The sequence below is a fragment of the Peromyscus leucopus genome, chromosome 4 (assembly GCF_004664715.2).
Source record: "Peromyscus leucopus breed LL Stock chromosome 4, UCI_PerLeu_2.1, whole genome shotgun sequence".
In the NCBI taxonomy this organism is placed as follows: Eukaryota; Metazoa; Chordata; class Mammalia; order Rodentia; family Cricetidae; genus Peromyscus; species Peromyscus leucopus.
Window position 1 is genome coordinate 107,209,630 of NC_051066.1, and position 20,550 is coordinate 107,230,179.

At 53.9% G+C, this 20,550-nt stretch overlaps 1 protein-coding gene across 1 annotated transcript; it reads right to left on the reverse strand.

The window, feature by feature from the left end:
* Positions 1-981: 981 nt before the first annotated feature.
* Positions 982-18,883, reverse strand: Siglec1 (sialic acid binding Ig like lectin 1). Its single transcript, XM_037205225.1, is given in 26 exon segments — positions 982-1,419; positions 1,830-1,902; positions 2,236-2,254; positions 2,257-2,322; positions 2,325-2,336; positions 2,584-2,886; positions 3,916-4,176; positions 4,680-4,976; positions 5,266-5,517; positions 5,606-5,851; positions 5,854-5,874; positions 6,314-6,565; positions 7,189-7,500; positions 7,606-7,866; positions 9,577-9,879; positions 10,165-10,422; positions 10,782-11,093; positions 12,403-12,660; positions 13,303-13,602; positions 15,288-15,398; positions 15,401-15,541; positions 15,803-16,069; positions 17,024-17,320; positions 17,607-17,966; positions 18,226-18,301; positions 18,389-18,883. Coding segments are annotated over 25 exon segments (5,091 nt in total). The 5' UTR covers positions 18,275-18,301; positions 18,389-18,883; the 3' UTR covers positions 982-1,359.
* Positions 18,884-20,550: the final 1,667 nt, after the last annotated feature.

Below are 20,550 nucleotides of genomic sequence, written 5' to 3' on the forward strand. Positions count from 1 at the left end.
GGTGTGGCCTTGTTGGAGGAGGTGTGTCTCTGGGGGTGGGCTCTGAGGTTTCAGCAGGCCATACCAGGCCTAGTCTCTCTCTCTCTCTCTCTCTCTCTCTCTCTCTCTCTCTCTCTCTCTCTCTCTCCCTCCCTCCCCCTCTCCCCCTCTCCCCTCTCCCCCCTCTCTCTCCCTCTCCCTCCCTTCTTCTCTCTCCCTCTTTCTCCCTCCTCCCTCTGTCCCTCTTCTCCTCTCCCTCCCTCTCCTCCCCCCCCCTCTCCTTCTCCCTCTCCATCCTCTGCCCCACACTGCCTGGGATATAAAGCCCTCAGCTATTGCTCCAGTGCCACGACTGTCTGCTTCCCACCATGATGATCGTGGACTAACCCTCTAAAATTGTAAGCAAACCCCCAGCTAAATATGTTCTTTTATAAGAGTTATCTTGGTCATTGTGTCTCTTTACAGCAAAAGAATAGTAACTAAGATAAGACACCTAGGGGGGTCACCAAACCTTGGTTTCCTCAGTTTTATCATATAAGAGGGATTTCTCCATCCAGGAAACTCAGAACCAGAATGGCCAGGGAAACTGAGTCAGAGCCTGGCTTACTAATGGCACTCTCTCCAACGTCAATGTCCTAGGGCTGAGTCCACAGTTGGGATCTTTCAGAAATACAGGTTCTAAATGTAGTCAAGACTCAGAATAAAAACTACATTTCCTAGTCTCCCTTGCAGCACAGTGTGTCTGTGTGACCAGATTCCAGCTGATGAGAAGTGGGTGGAGTTGACAACACTTTCCGATTCTCCAGACCATGGGAACGGGCAGGCCCTTGACTCCACTCTTCACTGTAGGCCCAAGCTCCCTGCAGTCACCTGAGCTTCGTAATCAAAGACAACATTTGGGGGATGGAGAAAAGCAAGAGAGAAGGATCCTGAGCCCCAGTATCTTAGACCACCATAGCACAGCCAGTGTAGGAGAGAAAAATAAATCTGTCACGCCGAGGCCACTCTATTCAGTTCCTGTTAAAACAGCCTGACTTATATTCCGTCTGGTACAGAGTATCTTAGCAAGTCCGCGAGGACCCAGATGCTGTTCTGACCTATCAAGAAGGTCCGAGGTGGCCTTTGAAGAGAAAGAGGCGAAGCTTCACAGAGAGAAGTGGGAAACCTGGCTGACTCAGTCTCAGAGCCCTGGCGGCAGCTGGGTGACCTCCATCCCACCTCTCTCTCCGTTTTTCTTAGGAGCAAGAGGCTTGGGAGGCAGGTCATGGAAAATCAGATGCTGCCATGCTGCTTGTACAGAGGTAGGCAGGACGTTGTTCACAACACCTGACGTGTCAGCCAGTGGCAACCTCCTCCTCCTGAGGGCAGGTGAGTCATCCGTCAGCTCAGGGGTGTAGCATCAGATGGCATTCCATGTGTAGCTGCATCCAGAGCTAGGAGCTTCCCATAAAGAAACCCTGGGTCAAGGAAGGTCCCACACTGACTTGGAGTCCTAGGAAGAGATCATCTACAGAAGAGGGATACACTAAGGGAAGGAGAATGGCCTTCCTCTCCTGCCTAGTGACAGGCAGGCTCCGACTTGAGGAGGAAAGACTTCAAAATGGAGGGAGAGGGATCAGAAACTATGTCATGATAAAGCTATGCATGCCTCCAAGTCATGCACCCAGCAAAAACATAGCTACTCTGAGCCTCAGTCAGAAAGGCTCTCCCTGTTCCCCAAGGAAACCCGGGTTCCTGTGCTCCTCTCCCAACCACCCCGGGGCTGGTGTTGTCCTCTGGATGGGAACGTTGTCTAGATTCCAGATGGACACAGTTACACCCACACACGCCCACCTATGTTGACTGGATACCTGCATAGTGTCCTTATGAGTGGCCATCTCTGCTGAATTCTCGTTCACACTCATCTTATGAGAATGCCTCTTTCTGCATGGGCAAGAGCAGACTCAGTAAGAGTCCCTCCCTGCAGCTCCCCAGCCTCCCCCCCTGCAGAGCAGGACTGCGCAGCAGGGGCACCTGTCTTTCTTCAGGGCTCCCCAGCTCTTTCTTCACCACAGACACAAGCAAAGGAAAGCTACTGCAAGATAAACTGCAGAGGTGATTTGGAAGGGGACCCCCAAATTTGGAGAGGGCAGGGTAGGAAATTTGAGGGTCATGAGCTCTGTAGGGGAGCATTTCCCTCTAAAGATTTGGGGGACGATGGGGGGAATGAGGCAAGCAGCATAAAGTATCCCATCCCCCACCCAGTTCCGGACTCACCTCCACGTGTGCCAGGCTCCCAGCCCAGCAGCAGGCCCAGGAAGGCCGCCAGAAATCCCAGTACCCAGAGCAGCTGCTGGAACAGTGTAGCCGGTGCAGGGCTGCAACATGAAGAAGAAGCTGAGGGAGGTCTCTGGACTTCAGGGCCCCGCCACTCCCTCCTGAGGTGAGCCAACCACAGCAGCACTGATGTTAACTTTCACTTCATCTCCAAGCCCTGTGCAAGGGAGGCCCAAGCAATCCGTCTGGACTAGACAGACAAGCTGTCTGGTGCAGAAGGGATCTGAGCAGGACCTGAGAATCTTTGTGCAGCGTGATTCCAGTGGCTGGGAGAACCATTCTCCTCACCTCTGGTCCCAAAGTAGGCCGAGGCTGAGGCAGAGCCCAGGATGTTGGAGGCAGTGCACACATACTCCCCCTGATGGCTGGGTCCGAGTTCCTCTACGTCCAGTCTCAAGGCGTTAGGAGAGGCAGAGACGTGAATGTGGGGCTGGGTGGGAACACCCTGGGGTTTGTTGGAGGCTACTAGTTGACTGCCCAGGTGGAGGGTGAGGCTGGCCAGGGGCTCACTGTCCACTCGACAGTCGAGGATGCCGTGGAGGCCGCCCTGAGGCTCCACAAACACAGTCAGAGTGGGCTTCTGGGGAGGATCTGTGGGGAGGAGGTGTGTGATGACTAGAAATCCACTACACATCCCTCCCTCGGCTGTGACTTTGCTGTAACAGCCGTGAAATAGTGGAGCTCATTTCCTCACTCCTGAGGCAAAAGTGGCATCATGGGGTATGGGAAGGTGCCTTAGTCGGTAAAGTGGTTGCTGTATAAACATGCGGATGATCTGCCTTTGAGCTCCAGCACTCATGGAAATATAGAATCCTAGCACTGTGGTATCAGAGCCAGGAGGATCCTTGGAGCTCTGTGGACAGCCAAGCTTGCTGAATTGGTTCAGTGAGAGACCCTGTCTCAAAAGATGGGGTGGAGAGTAATAGAGACAGTGGAGTGGCCTCCACATGCACAGACAGGTACATGCGTATACACACACACACACACACACACACACACACACACACACACACACGTACACAGAATATGCAGACACACTTCTAAAGTGGCATTGTGGGGCTTTGGGACTGGATCTCAGACATCTTGCCGCTTCTCTTCTACTTCCTGAAACAACCATGTGGAAAGCCCAGGCCAGCCTGCTGGCCACGTATGGCCCATCTTCAGTCACCAGGTGAGGCCATCTCAGACTGTTCAATTTCAGCAGAGCCTCTAGACAACTGCAGCCAGGAGACAAGAACAGCCCAGCTGAGCCCTGCCCAGATTTATAACCCATAGAATTGTGAATTTGGGATAACTTGTGACTAAGCAGCAGCTGATTGATACAGCTTGGGCGTGGATGAAGAATGGAGTGGGAAAACCAAGGCTAACGATGGCCTACTGTGCGCCAGGCACTCAGCTGCTCTATCTTCTCTATTCATCCCAGGAGGGCAGGATGAATGTGTCCTCCATTTCAAAGCTAGAGAATGAACGCATCGATACACAACCACACACAGCCAGCCGGTGGGGATGCTAGTATTCCGAGACCCCATACCTGTGAAGCGCTTACTCTGAGCAGAGGACAAGACCTGATACAGACCGACGAGATGTAGAGAGACAAGGCAGAGGTGGGCTCATACTCACAGAGGACACGGAGCAAGACGGGAGCAGAGGTGGTGACCCCAGTGGGGAGGTCAGCCCTGCAGTGGTAGAGGCCAGCCTGAGACGGGGTCACATGGGTGAAGGAGAGTGTGGGCACAGGAGCTGTATGTAGCAGATGGCGGTTCCAGAACCAGGTGAAGGTCGAGTTGCCCATGGGCTTGGAGCCACCAGGGAGGTGGCAGGTTAGGTTCAGGGCTCTGCCCTCTGGCACATCCAAGCCTGGCTCAGCGGCCACATGTATACCTGTGGTACAAGGGCAGGTAATTGGTCAGGGGTCTGTGCATGGTGGGGTGATCTCAATCTGTCAAGGCCCTCCACAGTGGAGCTATGGCTCTCCTTAGACTGATCATAAAAAACAGCACGATCACATCTGTGTTCTGAGGTTCCCATGGCAGTGCTGTGCCTCCAGCATTAGAGGTCATCTGAGGGATGAGGCTGCATCTTGCCCTCAGACCGGGATTCCCAAAGGTGGGCCTCTGTCTTGCTCCCACCCCAGGCTTCCGCAGTGAAGGGTGTGTGAGGCCAGGATTTGTCTCCTCCTACTCCATCCTTACTTCGATGGTAGGGCTGGATCATCCCCTCGGGATAGCCTACCCCTTCATGACGCCATGCCTCCCCAGCGGACTAGGCTTCTCAGGGAGGGAGTAGTTCACATTCCTTCAGGACGGCGGGCCCTCACATGGGATCCAGCCCCACAACACAAGAATCCCAAACCATAGCCCCCTCCTCACCCCTGTCACACTCACCAGTCTCCCTCAGGAGCTTCTGGGTGGTACTGATGGAGCCCAGTGCGTTTCGGGCTGTACAGACGTAGGCATCATCATCGCCCCCAGCCACGCCTTGCACCTGCAGTCGAAGAGAGTTCCGGGCTACCTGGATGTGGCCTGTGCCCGATGGAGAGCCGTGGCTGGCAGCTAGCACCCGGCCATTGTGGGATAGGACCAGCTCAGCAGGTGGTTCGCTGTCCACGGTGCACTGTATCACGACCGCGAGCCTGGTCCTCGAGTCTCGAAAGGAAGACAGGGCAGCATCCCGAGGGGCATCTAGAGGTAGGCCAGAACACAGATGGGGGCCCTGCTGAGGCATGCGAGGCTCACTGCCCATCTGCCCAATGTTGGTGAGGCTAAGTTTCCAGACAAATGTCCCCTTCCTAAAAATTATGCCTTATCAAGAGCCTGTGGCCATAATGTCCATCATCATCGCTAATGCCCTCTTTTCCCCAAGTGCCCATTTCTACGTCCTCTGTAGTGCCATGCCCACCCTAACCAGGTCCTGGAAGCACCCTCTGCCACCTCATCCTGGAAAGCCGCAGCTAAGGAACCCCCTGCTCACAGTGAACTTGCAGGGTGGCAGGTCGGGAGCTGCGTGTGCCCTGAGTATCGTGCACCTGGCAGAAGTAGGCGCCGGCATGAGCCCGTGTCGTCTCCAGGAACTGGAGTGAGGAAGCCGGCCCCTCCTGAAGCCAATGGCCGTTGTGGAACCAGGCATAGAGGGTGGGTGCGAGGGCGGCAGGGTCCTCGCAGGTCACTGTGACAGGCTGCCCCTCGGCCACAGTAGCAGAGGGGTCCATCGTCACTCGTACACCTGAACCAAGGAGTCCAAGGTCAGCGTGGCCCAGCTAGACGTTCCAGGCAGTTCTCTCCCCTGCAGCCTTGGTCTAGCCCTAGTTCACCTTCTAGCCGAAGCTCCAGGGATGTGGTGGCCTTGCCCAGTGGGCTGTGGGCAGAACAGCTATAGAGACCCTCATCGCGAGGCCTTGGGTCCCGAAGCTCCAGGCGCAGGGTGTTGGGGACAGAGGCTTCAGTTGAAGAGGCTAGAAGGTGGCCGCCACGGCGGAGAGCTAGCTGGGCGGGTGGGCGACTATCCACAGTACATAATACCAGGGCCAGCTGCCTGCCCTGGGTCTCTAGGAGGTAGTCAGCTGCAGGCTTCGGGGAGCATCTGTAGAGATCCAGGAAGCGTTTACAGAGTTCAGAAGCAGACTTGAGAAAGGCCAGCTTGCAGGAGAGTTCCCTACTGTCCAGTCAGGGCCTCTGCTCCTCTGCCTAGAAAGGCAGAGGACCTGTCCCCCCAATCTTTTTTTTTTTTTTTTTTATTTTTTTTTTTGAGACAGGGTTTCTCTGTAGTTTTGGTGCCTGTCCTGGATCTCGCTCTGTAGACCAGGCTGGCCTTGAACTCACAGAGACCCTCCTGGCTCTGCCTCCCCGAGTGCTGGGATTAAAGGCGTGTGCCGCCACCGCCCGGCCTCCCCCCAACTCCGAAGGTCCCTTGTCCAGCGCTCCACAGCTGGCTAGTAGTTGAGTTCTTGGGCTGCACACTAGGGGGCTCTCCCACACCCGTGAGCTCCTGTCACTCCCTGCTCCCGCCCAGCCAGACTCACAGAGGACATCCAGGGTGACAGGTCTGGAGAGATGAGGTGCCTGGCCAGGGAGCCCCACGCCACAGCGGTAGGAAGTAGCGTCTACGACTGTGACATTGGGCAGAGAGATGGAACGGGCACCAGGGAGCTGTTGCCCACCCTTGTACCATGTGTAGCTGAGTGGGGCCTGCTTGGCGGTCCATACCAAGCAGGTCAGGTTCACCCGCTGCCCCTCCTGCACAGTGGTATTGGGCCACGCCATCACACGCACAGCTGGAGAAAGGAGGAAGTCACAAGCGAGGGTCTTAGAGCTGTGTCTCCACACGGGCCAGTCAGCTCTGCTACTGAGATACGTCAAGATCCCCGGGAAGACAGGGTTTCTCTGTAGCTTTGTGCCTTTCCTGGAACTCGCTCTGTAGATCAGGCTGGCCTCAAACTCACAGAGATCCACCTGCCTCTGCCTCCTGAGTGCCGGGATTAAAGGCGTGTGCCACCACCGCCCGGCCCCAGGAACGCTCTTGCTAAAGGAGTTCATAGGTTGAACCTGGGGATCCTGAGTTCTTCAAAACCCAGCTAGTCCCAAGCCCCTCCCTGGCCCCGTCTCAGGCAAAAGGGTGTGAGAAATCTGTGCTTGCGCCTGGTCACTGGTAGCCAGGTGGCTCGACTCCAGAGATCGGCTCTGCTGAGTGCTGGATTAAGGCGTGCGCACCAACGTGGTGTCTCTTGAGAGGCCTTTTCTGGTTAGTTTTATGCACTGGGCACCCAGTTTTTAAACAAGGCCTTTCTTGTACCCCAAGTCGAGAAACCACACCCCCAATTAGCATAGGGGTGGGGCTTGTGCTTCGGCTCCTAGGCTTCTAGAACCTACTGCATCTCCTCTGCCCTTCCACACTGACCCTGGGCATCGAAGTCGGCTGTAGCAGAGGCCTGACCCAGTGTGTTGGTGGCCTCACAGGTATAGGTGCCATCGTCCTCCAGTCCTGCAGAGTGGATCTCCAGGTGCAATTCATTGGTGCTCACAGTCACATGCAGCCGGGGGTCACTGCTCGCCGGTTCCTCTGGGCCTTGGAGGGTAGAGGCCACGAGGCGCTTCCGGTGCAAGAGCCGCAGCTGAGCCGGAGGGTCACTTCGTACACTGCACACCAGGAGGCCGAGTCGTGCGGGGCCTGTGCTCAGCAGGGCACTGAGTGTGGGCTGGCGTGGGGTGTCTACATCAGATGAGGAGGGTCAGGAGGATGTGACTAGGGTGTCCCTCGTACAAGGTCTGTTGTGGAACACCTCCCTTCCCCCACATGAGTGAGAACCAGCCTTACAGGATACATGGAGGCTGACAGGGGCGGCCAGGCTGGCAGTAGCTGTGTCTGGAGCCTGAGCTTGGCAGTGGTAGGCACCAGCTTGCCTCAGACTTATGGCTGCAATGCGGAGTGTGGATGAGGTTGACGCCTGGAGGGGCCGGCCGTCCTGATACCACTGGTATGAGGTCCCCTTGGGGACCTCTGTGGGCACCTGGCAGCTCAGGACCACAGCCTGGCCCTCCTGGAGCTCAGGTGACGGGGAAACCTGGACCCAGGCTCCTGTGAGGAGAAAACAGGGCAGATGAGGGCTTGTCTCCCATTGTCTGCACTGTTTATGTCTCCAGAAGTGGAGAGGCCCAGCCCCGCGTCTGCAGCTGACCAGGGCTCCCTCAGTTCTGGGTCTTTGTCTTCCTGATCCTTTCTTCCCTGAATCCGCCTGGTCCTGACCCTTCTCACCACCTGGCGTGTGGATCTCTGCTTTGGTTTGCCATGAGTTGGTTCGTCTGTTGTTTTGTTTTTTTGTTTTTTGTTTTTGTTTTTGTTTTTGTTTTTTTCCCCTAGAGAGTTTTACTCTATAGCTCAGGCTGGCCTGGAACTCAGTAGGTAGCCCAGGAGGCCTGGAATTTATGGTGATCTCTTGCTTCAGCCTCTTGAAGGTTGGGATTAACATTATGCAACACTTGAAGTTTGGGTTTTGTTCTGTGGCAGGTGAGCCTAGGCAGAATGGAGCTTATGTGTCCACAACCAGAACCTGGCACACCACCTCCATGTGTCAGCCCTAAGAAAGGATGGTTTGGCCACACAAGCACTGCCAGAGGGGGGTGGTCATGCTGAGGGCCACCGAACCGATCTAAACTGAACTCAGCATGGGTAGCCTAGGGTCTGAAGGTTGACTGCAGCGGTTTTGTCCCAGCCTTCTCTGGCCAAGTCCTTCACCCACGATGTAGGTCATGACAGCCCAGAGAGTGGGAAGTGGGCACAGAGGAATCAGGGGTCAGGCAGTGGGGGGGAGGGTCGATCAGAGCAGTGAAAAAAGCCGACCAGAACTAAACTAGCCACAGTCAGCAAGGCTGCTGTTCCTGTTCCTTCAAGAGGGCTCCCACGACCCTCAGTCTCTCTGCCTAAGAAATGGACATAATAAGCTAGAAAAGACAGACAGAACCAAAGCAAATGTCCCAAACTGTGACTGCTTCACATTCTGAGAGAAGTATGTATGTCTCTTTGGCCCTGGCCTTATGGACACTATCTTTCCTTTTTTCTGGTGTATTTGCCTACATAGACTTTTTGTGTTGTTTTGTTGAGACATATGTACCCCAGGCTGACTTTGAACTTGCTGTCTCCTTGCTTCTGCCTCCTGAAATGCCTGGCTTACAGGTGTGTGCCACTATGGATGCCTGTTCTGGGAGACTTTCTATGGAGGATACATGTGCATATATGTATACATATAAGTAATATACGAATATATTATACATACATGAATATATGCATATATATCTATACGTATATGAATAAAGAAGATGAATATATTATTTGTGAGAATATGTATACATATACACATGTATAACATGCATGCACTGGATTTTATATGAGAATGTTTAAATGAAACACAATTACATTACAAAGTAAGTTATGTTAGAAAATTCTCTAACCAGCTGGGCATGGTAGCTCACATCTGTAATCTTAGCACTAAGGAAGCTGAGGCAGGGGTCTGAGGCTGGTGTGGATACATAGTGAGTTCAGAGAGTCCCTGTCTCAAAAGATCAGGAGGGGAGAGAGGGAGGGGCAGGTTCCAGCCGAAACAAGCCACCTGCTCGGTTACCTCTGCTTCCTTATGGGCAGTTAGTGCAGGTGGGAATAGTGGAAGTCCAGGGAGACCTGGGAAGGCTGCAAACTGCACACCGAAGTGTCTGCATGGACCTCACAGCAGTGTCTGACCCGAGTAGTTCTAGATCTCAGGGTCCAGCCTAGTGTCAGAGGGCTGACACTTACCTCTGACCTGGAAGAAGAGGGAACTGTTGGCTGATCCGAGAACATTCGTGGCCTCGCAGAGGTAGCTTCCAGAGTCCTCAAGACCTAGTTCTCGAACCTCTAACTGGAGGGAGTTGGTTGTGGCCTTGGCCTGGATCCTGCCATGGGATGGACGCTGCGGTTCCAAGTTGGTGGCCAGGAGATGCTCCCCACGGAATAGAGACAGGTGAGCCAGGGGATGGCTGTCCACAGTGCAGATGAACACAGCCATGTGGCCCTGACCCACATCCAGGAGAGCTGACAGCTTTGGAGGGTCTGGGGCATCTGCATGAACCAGAGTAGGGGTAGTTATTCAGGCTACTCTAACCAATCTCACTACATTCTACCTGTCACCGTGTGTCCTCTCCATAGGCTGGCATTTATTTCCCCAGGCCCCCAACCCCAACCCTGTGGCCCTTGGGTCCCTCCACCCCCAGGTCCCTCCACCCCTAGGTCCTTCCACCCTTCAGGTCCTCCTGCCTCCTAGGCTCCTCTACCCTCCTGGCCCATTAATACCCACACCCCGACCCCTCTGCCCTCCAAGCTGTGATGCCCTTAACCATCACCCACACAGCACACTTAGGACCACAGGAGCTGAGAGCTGAGCCCCATCCTCAGTGAGGAGGCGGCAGGCATAGATGGCAGCATCGGTCCTGGCCACGGGCTGCAGCCTTATAGTCTCCAGTGGTCCCTCGGTCCACAGCACTCCATTCCGGAACCAAGAGAAGTTGGCAGGGCTGTCAGCAACTTCCTGGCTCACATTGCAAGTTAAGTTGGCCTCTGTGCCCTCATGCAGCGTTTCCGACGGCGTGATGATCAGGACAGTGGCTGAAGGATAAGCAACAGGGGCTCACTGGACACAGGCCTCTCTCTGGTTAGCCTCACTTAAAGCCCACCCTGGCCCTGGCTTGGGTCTCCAACTTTGAGCAGGGAAGGATAGAGAGGAAAGCCAATAAGACGTGGGGGTGTAGAGGGGCATGGAAAAGGCATGGAGGGATAGGCAGCCCCTCTGTGCTTTCTCAGAGGTAAGCCTTGAAGTCCCAGGACGGTCCCCCTCCCTTGATGTGGAGGGAGGGACATTGAAGGTCCCTCTGCTTCCTCCCACTGTGGATAGAGGTTGTTTTGCCTCAGTGCAGGGGTAGTCTGAGCTCAGGGTATAGCTCCCTCAGCCCTTCTCTACTCCTTACCCTTAGCATTGAAGGTGGCTGAGGCAGAGGAGTTGCCCAGTGTGTTGCTAGCCTCACACAGGTACATGCCCTCGTCCTCTAACACTGGGTTCTGGATCTCGACACTCAGTGAGTTAGAGGCTCTGCTGATCTTTGTGCGTGAGGAGGAGCTCCCACACCTCGATGGCAGAGAAGTGGCCACAACATGGCCCTTGTGGAGAAGCTGTAGCTGGGCTGGGGGATCGCTGTCCACATGGCATGAGAGGAGGCCACGCCCAACACCGGAGGTATCCAAATCCAGCCTGGCAGTGAATGTGGGCTTTCTGGGGGGGTCTGTGGAGAGGAAGAACATTAGGCACTCATTTCATGGCTACTGCTAGAGCCCAACGTCCATTTCAGCCCAGCTAGGCTCCAAGAAGCACACCGAGCAGCCACGAACAGCTGTGTGAGGTAGCCACAGCACAAGGGTACCCAGACGACATTGGCATTCATCTGTGCTCCACATCTCAAACTGTGACCTGCTGCTGGACTGAGTCTTCCCAGAAGGGGTGACATTTTCCATCTGGGATCAAGGTACTATCATATCAGCCACCTTGTGTGTCCCATCTGAAGCAGAACACCCTCAGAGCAGTCCCCAAGACTGCTGCTAATACACCCACCCCATCACTGAGCAATGCCTTCAAGTTCATTCCCCCTTCATTTGTTCCCCAACCCAGATCCTGGCATACTAGATATCACTCGAAATGGCCTCTCTAGCTTTGTGGTGGCTTTTGGCGGTTTTGATGGTGACTAAATACTGTCAACTTGAAGGCTCGAGAATCATCTAGAAGATGAGCCTGTGGGCGGTGTGTCTGTGGAGTTTCTAGGTTGAATTAATTGATGTGGGATGATCCACCGTAAAGGTGGGTGGCATCATTCCATGGGCCAGGGTCCCAGACGGAATGAAAAGGAGCTGAGCGTCAGCCTTCATCTCTCTCTGCTTCCTGACCACAGACCAGCTGCCCTCCAGCGCCTTGATGGGCTGCACTCCAAGTTGAGAGCCAGAACAAGTACACACTTCCTCATGTTGTTTTTGTACAGCAACAAGAGGAGTCGCTAAATAGTTCTAGAGTTGAACACAGAGTCTTGTACGTGCTAGGCAAGTGCTTAAAAAAAAAAGATTCCATTCTAGAGATTTCTCAAAGCACGTGGCCCAAAGACAGCTAGCAGACCAGGCTCCACATAATTCCACTCAGGCACTAGAAAACCCATGAACATACTTGCTAGGGGAGGCCCTCAAGTATGACCCTTGTATCATCAGCAGCCCCTAGGACTCATATGGAGCATCACCCTTGGGGGACACAGAGGGGCCATTCAGCCTGTGGGGCGCATGCACATCTTTTGAATTGTGATATCTTAGGACAGGGCAAGCTGGGATGTAGAGCCATGGTACAACGTAGGAGAGCAGGACGTAGGGAGCGATAAAGGAGATCTACCTCCTTCCCCCAACTTCCACCCTAGGTTGATACGTCCATTGTGGCAAGGCCTATGACCACTCCCTGTTGTGAACCCCAGGGTCAGGAGGATATGGAAGGGGGTGGCTAGTGGTCCCGATGGGATGATCCCACACAGTGGGCAGTGGCCAGTAGCCAGGTCAACTCACAGAACACAGTGAGGACAGTAGGCAGGGAGGGGCCGCTGGTGCTGGGGCCAGCCTGCACTCTACAGTAGTAAGAGCCAGCATCAGTGCTGGAGGCTACAGGAAGCAGGAGGCTGCTGCTGGATCCCTCGAGAAGTAGTGCCCCATTCAGGTACCAGGAGAAGCGAGCGTCCGATGCTGGCCTCAGGCCACTCCTGCAGCTCAGAGTCACTGCCTGCCCTTCCACAACCTGTGCTGAAGGGCTGATGAGGAGTCGGGCCACTGGAGGAGGGACAGAGAATAGGCTTGGTTGGCTGTGAGGGCCCTAGGCCCCTGTCCCCCCTGCTGCAAGAAGCCCCCTCGATTTCTCCTCTGTTCACATGCCCATTTGGGCTTTGTGGCCTTGACTAGCAATTCAGATGTACTGAAGCCTAGATTACATCAAGCCCCGCTTATGTTACCTGGCTTGAGGGCTGGGATGGAGCCCAGTTCATAGAGTGCCTGCCTAGCATGCCTGAAGGCCAGGGCTTGGTCCCCAGCACCTAGTGCCTACCTGGGCCTCGGAAGGCAAAGCAGTGTGTGCTCCAATAACTGGAGGATCCTGTTTCTCTGTCTCCCACATCTAATGCCCAGCAAAGACCCTGCCCCCAAAACTTAAGAAATACAAAATAAATGGATGCCTATAAAGGACCCTCCAAGTACAGAGCCAGAGATGTGGGAGAGAAATAATTTGAACTACTTCATATCCCTTTATGCCTTTTCTTCCAGAAATCTCTAAGGTTGGAGTGACTGTATTACTCAGGTCTTCCATGAGGCCTAGCCAGAGTTTGGTCCCTCAGTTGAGTCCTTAGGACTGCTAGGAAAAAAAGAGCCTCCTCCCTGAGCCCTCCACTGGTGGCCCCCTGCAGTGCATGCCCGCATTACCATTAGCATGGAAGTCCAGGCTGGAAGTTGAGTTTCCAAGGGAGTTGGTGGCTGAACATGTGTACTCGCCGCTGTCAGCTGGCTGCAAATCTCGGATCTCTAGGCGCAGGGAGTTGGTGGTCGAGGAAACGCTGAAGCGAGGGTTGAAGTCATTTTCTCCAGAGCTGGAGGCCAGCGTGAGACCTCCGTGAGACAGTACCAGTGTGGCCAGGGGCTCACTGACCACAGAGCAGTGGAAGATGCCCATGAACCCGGCCTGTGTCTCCAGGAAGGTAGTCAGAACTGGAGCAAGGGGTGGGTCTGTGTGGGAACCAGAGGTGGCTGGTCATCCTCAGACAGGTCACTGCCTGGATCCCCTGTTGTAGCCTATGCATTCCCTTTGCCCCCACGGAGCCCCGCAACAGAGTGATCTCAGACCTTCTTGAGCACATGCTCAATATACTGTGCCCTCAGGATGGGCAAATCTCTCTGTTAGCCAGGCTAGCCCTCGTGCCCACACTGCAAATGGAGGACAGGGCCCCAGATTAGGTTCTCACTTTGTAACCAAGCTGGTCTCAAACTGGTGATCCTTCTGCCTCAGCCACCCCGGTGATAGATTACAGCGCTGTACTACCGTGCCTGACCAGTGCCTCATTGTAAAGATGAGAAAACCGGAACAGTCCAGACAGAGGGCAGCACTTTTGCCAAGTGATCGAAGGGACCGTTAGCCTTGCAGGAAAAACTGACCCTGAGTCTCCTACTGAGATGCTCCAAGGCAGACAGAGAGTCACGCCTGTGGCCCTCCCAGTACGTCTCGGGCAATTGCAAACCAGGGTTAGCCTCCAACAAGGACAGGGAAGGATCAAAGGCTGCCCCTAAAGTCTGGAATGCAGCATCGCATTTCCTGGTGTGATCCTTGGGTCAGAGTTATGTACAGGTCATCTTGGGAGATGAGCACTGGCAGGGTGAGGTGTGAACAGACCCTGCGCACACAACTCCAGGCACATACATACGGACGATGGCTCCACTCGGGACTTTTCTCCTTTATGGTGGGGTGAGAGTCCGTATAAACTCTACTTTGGGATGCTGGTCTTTGCCTAGGCTAGCAAGTTACAGTATGACTCTCTCTCACACTACTGAATGGTCAGCCATATACGGAAGCAAGCCTAGGAGAGCCATGGACACCTGGTTCTATTGTGCTATCAGCAGGCTTTAGAGGCAGGCATTCAGTGACGTCACAGACTAGCTGGCACTTAATTGTGAAGTACGCACCTGTTAGCTACTTGACCCAAATGTAGCTAACACGAGTCTGATGCATGCGTGTTTAATTAAGGCTGACTGAACCAAACTCCCGCATTCAGTACCTGGATATAGCAGATGCCTTTTCAACTTTGATTTTTTTTTCTTTATTTGTGACAGGATCTCACTATGTAGCCCTGGCTAGCCCAGAACTCACAGTTATCCACTAGTCTCTGCATCCTGAGTTCTGGGGCTAAAGGTGTGAGAAAAGTTCTTTGTGGTATAGCTCCATCATAATTCTGAATGCACCTGTAGGAAGGTATGTAAGTAACATGTGCATGTGTACAGATGTCTACAGAATGAGTGATGATATATATGTATATGCACACGTGTGCACATGTATGTGTGTGGAATAAGCAATACAACCAAGGTGCACAGACAAGATACAGTGCCTGCAACATGATGTCAACAGGCAGAGAATCTAGACTAAAAGTATACATTGAATGTTTTTGAATGTTTCCTAGAACTTTTCATAGGGCTGAACTTTTTTCTAAGTAAAACACTTGTAAACACAGGAGTCTGTGAAGGTCAGCCTTGTGTAGGGTGCAGAGCTGGGCATGCATTCAACCCCATTTGGCTGTGTAGTCCACATCTGGGTCAAGGGTCTTGAAGATGCTATGCCAGGGACCCCAACTTCTTGCAGGGACTCCACCCACCCTTTGGACCTCCTCTGGTGACATCTGCTGCCACACATACTGGCCACTTACGTCTGACCACCACACTCACTGAGCCGGAGCGCTCACGGCCCTGGGTGTTCTGCACCTCACAGAAATAGAAGCCGGTATTGGCCCTGGTGACTGCAGGCAGGCGCAAGGCGGGGAGTGGACATCTTCCAGAAGAATATGGTTCTTGTACCAGCTGTAGTGGAGCTCCTGGGGTGCCTCCTTGGGGATGCTGCAGAACAGTGTCACGGTGTCGTTTTCCAAAATGGGCCCTGCTGGGTTCATCTTGACCTCAACCACTGCAAGAACATCATAGGACACACCCTTAGAGTTCTGGACAACAGTCAACTTCGATCTCTACATGTTATACTGAGCCCCACCCCCACCCCATAGAGCAGAAGCCTCCTGGAGTCACCCCGAGTCTCTTTATCCCACTTCCCAGGGCCCTCCTGACTTGCCCTCTGTGAGAAGGTATTAGCATGGGTATGCAAGCCTCTGGTGGTATCGTGCCTCCAGGTTCCCTCAGCTCTCTAGTAGATCCAGCCTCATCCAGGACTTACTAAAAACATGGAGGCTGACTGGGGGTGACACCAGAGAGCCCACAGGATTCATCGCTTCACAGGTGTAGACCCCGGAATCATTCCAGGTTGCCGAGGACAGCTGTAGCACACGTCCATTGGCTTCGAGGCTCACTCCGTCCTTGACCCACTGCACAGAGCTGACGGCAGGGTAGCTGCTGTTCACGTGACAGGTGAGTGTGACCAGATCCCCTGGGAGAATGTTCTTGCCTGAGGAGCTGAGGAGGATCTCCACACCTTTGGGGGTATCTGCAAAGCATGATGGGATGTCAGGTACGGTGCATGAGGGTGGCAGGGTGTTGGCACCCCAAACCCAGTGTCATCTGTCCCCTAATGCATTCCCACCTCCCTCCTTTTCCAATGAGGCTCTGAAAATGTGGTGTTTGGCCTGTGTGTGGCTATCAAGGGCTGTCAATGTGTGGCTATCAATGGCTATCAAGGGCTGTCAATGTGTGGCTATCAGTGGCCCATGTGTTATAACACTGTGTCATAACACTGTCCACATTTTGTTTGGATAAGTTACACTGATACGATCATGAGTGCTCTACTTACTTGCCTTGGTGGCTTCCGGTAGCTATTGGAAAGGGACAAGCCACTTCTCGGCAGGAGACCACAGACAGCAAACATTAGCTCTCAGAAAAATGTGTAGGCAAGGGACTAAGAATACTAAGAATCCCCCACACCCATCATGTGTGCACGAGTGTGTATGCATGAGTGTGTGTGTGCGCGTGCGTGCGTGCGTGTGCGTGTGCGTGTGCGTGTGCGTGTGCGTGTGTGCGTGCGTGCGTGTGTGTGTGTGTGTGTGTGTGTGTGCGTGTGTGTGTGTGTGTAGTGGTCACAGATATAGAGTGTATACATATATACACATATGGAGGCCACAGGTCAGCCTCGGATGCTGTTCTTCTGGTGCCATCCACCCTGTTTCTTCAGGCAGAGTCTCATTGACCGGGAACTTGCCAAGTAGGTTAGGCTGTCTGGCCAGGACAGCAAGCCCCAGAGATCCATGTGTCTCTATCTCCCTGGCACTGGGATTAAAAGCGTGGGCTGTGAGGTGAGAGCAGTCTCTCTATGGGCCCTGCCTGAAGGCCTGAAGGCACCTGAAGGCTCTGGGACTAAGGGTCTGTCCCTAGGGACCAGGCAAGCTTTTTTTCCATCAGGGAGCCCCAGAAATGGTGTTCAGTGACCAGGGTGCAGCACACTCACGTTGCACTTGGAGGAGAATCTCTTTCTGACTGCTGCGGGTGGCCAGTGAGAACTGACAGCGCAGGGTCCGGCCATGGTCCTGCCAGGACAGGGCCATATGCAGGGTCTCCTGGTGACTAACGCCAGTGGGCTCGAGGCTCTGGTGACTGGAGGTGACGGCGTGAGTGGGGTCCTGGCCTTCCCACTGCAGGCTGGCCTTCTTCTGTAGGCACACGTAGGGTGTGGAGCAGTTGAAGTTCACCTCCGTGCCCTCACGCAGCTCCTTTGGGGCAGTAATAGTGGGAGCGCTGGGGTCATCTGAAACCAAAGACACAGATTCTCAGGGCTAGCCCTGCCTCTCACCGTAAACCTCTGCCCCAAAGACCCCAACCAAAGGGTGAGCCCTGGTCAGGGGGACTTCAAGGAAAGGGGAATTTTTAGATGATCACTGCCCCCCCCACCCCAATGTCACAGAGAGAAAGTGTTAGGGCCAACACCAAGGCAGGAACTGAGGCCGAAGACCTGGGTAAGGTCCAGGCCAAAGGATAGGGTTACAGCAATAGCCTGGAAGTCCCTGACAGTGGCCGGTCCTCAGCCTCCTCACTTGTCACAATGACCTTGGTGCCTCTGACATCTGACCAGCGGTTGACATCACTGATCTCAAAGCGGAAGTTGTAGTTGCCGGAGTCCTCAGGCTTCAGGTCTTTGAGCAATAGGTTGCACACCCTGTGGTCCATGTTCCCCATCAGCTCGGCTCGGCCCCTGAAGCGCTCCGCCACCTGCGTGGGGTCCCTCGAGTGGATCACCACCTGCCGACTGCCCGAGTAGTCGTAGTACCAGATGGCTGTGATGCCGTCAGATACCTCCACGTTGTCCGGGAAGCTGAAGATGCAGGGAATGAGCAGGCAAGACCCCTTCAAGCCCTGCAGATCCTTGGGACTGGAGACGCCCCATGTGGTCTGGCCTGGAGGTGGGTTGGAAAAGGACAAAGGAGAGGGTGAGGTAGGCCTGAGAGGCTTCAGAGCCCTATCACCTGCCCAAGAAAGGGTGCTCTAGACAGCCCTCAAATCCCATCTTGTTCCTACAGCGTACCCCCAGCAAGCCCTCTCTGTGCTCCAGGGATGGAGTGTGCTCAGCCACATCTGACCTAGGCACAGTCTGGCTGCCGTGCCGGGTCCCCAGAGGCCAGACCCTGTGAGAGTCACTAGACCTGTGCAACTTACCCAGGGAGAGGCCAGGGGCCAGCAGGAGCAGTGAGAGCAGAACCCACATCACCAGTTCTCAGGTGAGCTCAGCGGCCTAAGAGAGCAGTATGACAGGCTGGCTGGGCACACAGAGGCCTCTTCGGGGCACTCCGGTCCCAGAGCCTGCAGGGTTTAATCTCACCTGCTCTGTTGGCCGACCCAACAGGAAGGCAGGGTTCCTTAGGACTGCTGGGGCAGCCACCAGCAGGGAGCGAGAAGCCCTTGTCCCTGGCTCAGGGTGTGATTAGAAATGCTCTCGCTTGGTGGCATGTCCCAGAAAGTCTTCTGTGTTCCTTGACTCCACCCCTTAAGGACACAGCCCCAAGGCAGATGAACAGTTGGGTCTCGTTACTTCTTCCCCCGCCCCTCCCTGTCACCCAAACCAGGAGTCTAGAGCCCAGAGACGCAGTGACTTTCTCCAGCGCACCCAGTTGAATACAGTGAACTTCCTTATCTCCTGCTTCCAGCATTACCACCTACAGGTCAGAATGGATCAGACTGAATTTCCAAAATGCCCCGGCTGCTAGCATGTTTGTAGACAAAGTTCTCAACTCTGTAGCTCAGGATGCTCTCAAACTCACAGAATCAGCCTCCTGATAAAATGTTGACTTTGAAAAGTCATCAAAAACTTCTGTGGTACCTCATTGCCCATGAGATTTGAAAGACCTCCATTTCTTACCTCACAATGGCATCTCCTTTCTCTGAACTTCATAGGCTCACCCTGGAACCAGTCTTGCCTCCTCACTGGCTCCCTAGCTGCCCGGCTCAACCCCCATCATAAATGATCTTTGCTTGCAGAAATCTTACTCAGCCTTCAGGATGCTGCACAAATCTGTAACTTCCCCTCTGGAGTGAGTCCCTGTGGCCACAGCAGAGAAGTCTCTGTGTTTTCCTTCTTCTTGGCATTCACCCATTTCTGCGGACCTAGGCCTGAGGACCTGTCCATGACAGTTTAGAGCCCCCGACTCACAGGATCTTCTCGGCGATTGAGACAGGAGTGTGTGGTCCTTGGAGTTCAGAGTCTGGCTAGAGAGGTGGCAAGGAAACTTTCATGTGTTAGGTGGCACAGGGTTCTCTGCACGACACGTGTTCACACCCACAAACATGAGTTAACTGCCTATGGTATGCCATGCACAAGAAGTAAGTCCTGTGCCAAAGAGGGCCAGCTCTGCAGGCACCACACATCGGAGTCCAAGAAGCACCTAGAAGAAAACCTAGGTAACATCTCTGTGGCTTTGGGTCAGGCAGTGCTTTCCTGAATTAGAAGCTAGGCACAGTGGTGTGCTTTGTACTTCCAGCATTCCGGGAGCCGTGGCAGGAGGATGGTGAGTTTGAGGCCAGTGTGGGCAAGAGAGGTAGACCCTGTTTCAGAAAAGAAAAAAGGGGGAAATAGGGAAAACAGTGTACTGGCTGGTTTTGTGTCAACTTGACAGAAGCCAGAGTCATCAGAGAGGAAGGAGCCTCTGTTGAGGAAATGCCTCCATGAGATCCAGCTGTAAGGCATTTTCTCAATTTGTGATCAATGGGGGAGGGCCCAGCCCTTGGCAGGTGGTCCATCCCTGGGCTGGTGGTCCTGAACAAGTCATGGGGAGCAAGCCGGTAAGCAGCACCCCTCCATGGCCTCTGCATCAGCTCCTGCCTCCAGATTCCTGCCCTGCTTGAGTTCCTGTCCTGACTTCCTTTGGTGAGGAACAGCAACATGGAAGTGTAAGCCAAATAACCCCTTTTCTCCCCAACTTGCCTCTTGGTTGTGGTGTTTTGTTGTAGCAATAGAAACCCTAACTAAGACAGGTGGACTTGATTTTGTGTGTGTCAAAAATTACTGTGCAGAGAAATGAAGACAAGACAGCCAGAGAATGAGAGAAAATATTTGAGACTCACTTATTGAGGATTAATATCCAGAACATGTAGAGAGGTCTGACAATAGCCTAGCCTTCTCCAAAATCAAAGAACCCAATTAGGAAAATGGGCAGAGGACTTGAATAGACACTTTTCACTGAAGACATGGTCACTGGTGGCCAGTAAACAAATGAAAAAACAAAACACAAGTCAAAACCACAGTAAGGGCTGGGGAGATGGCACAGTACCTGTGCCAGGTGTGGGCATGCATCCAGCCCCAGCATGCGTTGGAGCAGAGACAGAGGATGGATGGTGTTTGCTGGCCAGCCAGCTCAGCTGTAAGAGATCCTGTCTTGGGAATAAAGTGTAAAGTGAAAGCAGAGGACACACAGTGTCCCGCTCCTGGACAGACGTCGACAAACACGTGAATATGCCGCATGCACACAGGACACCGGTGAGCTCCCC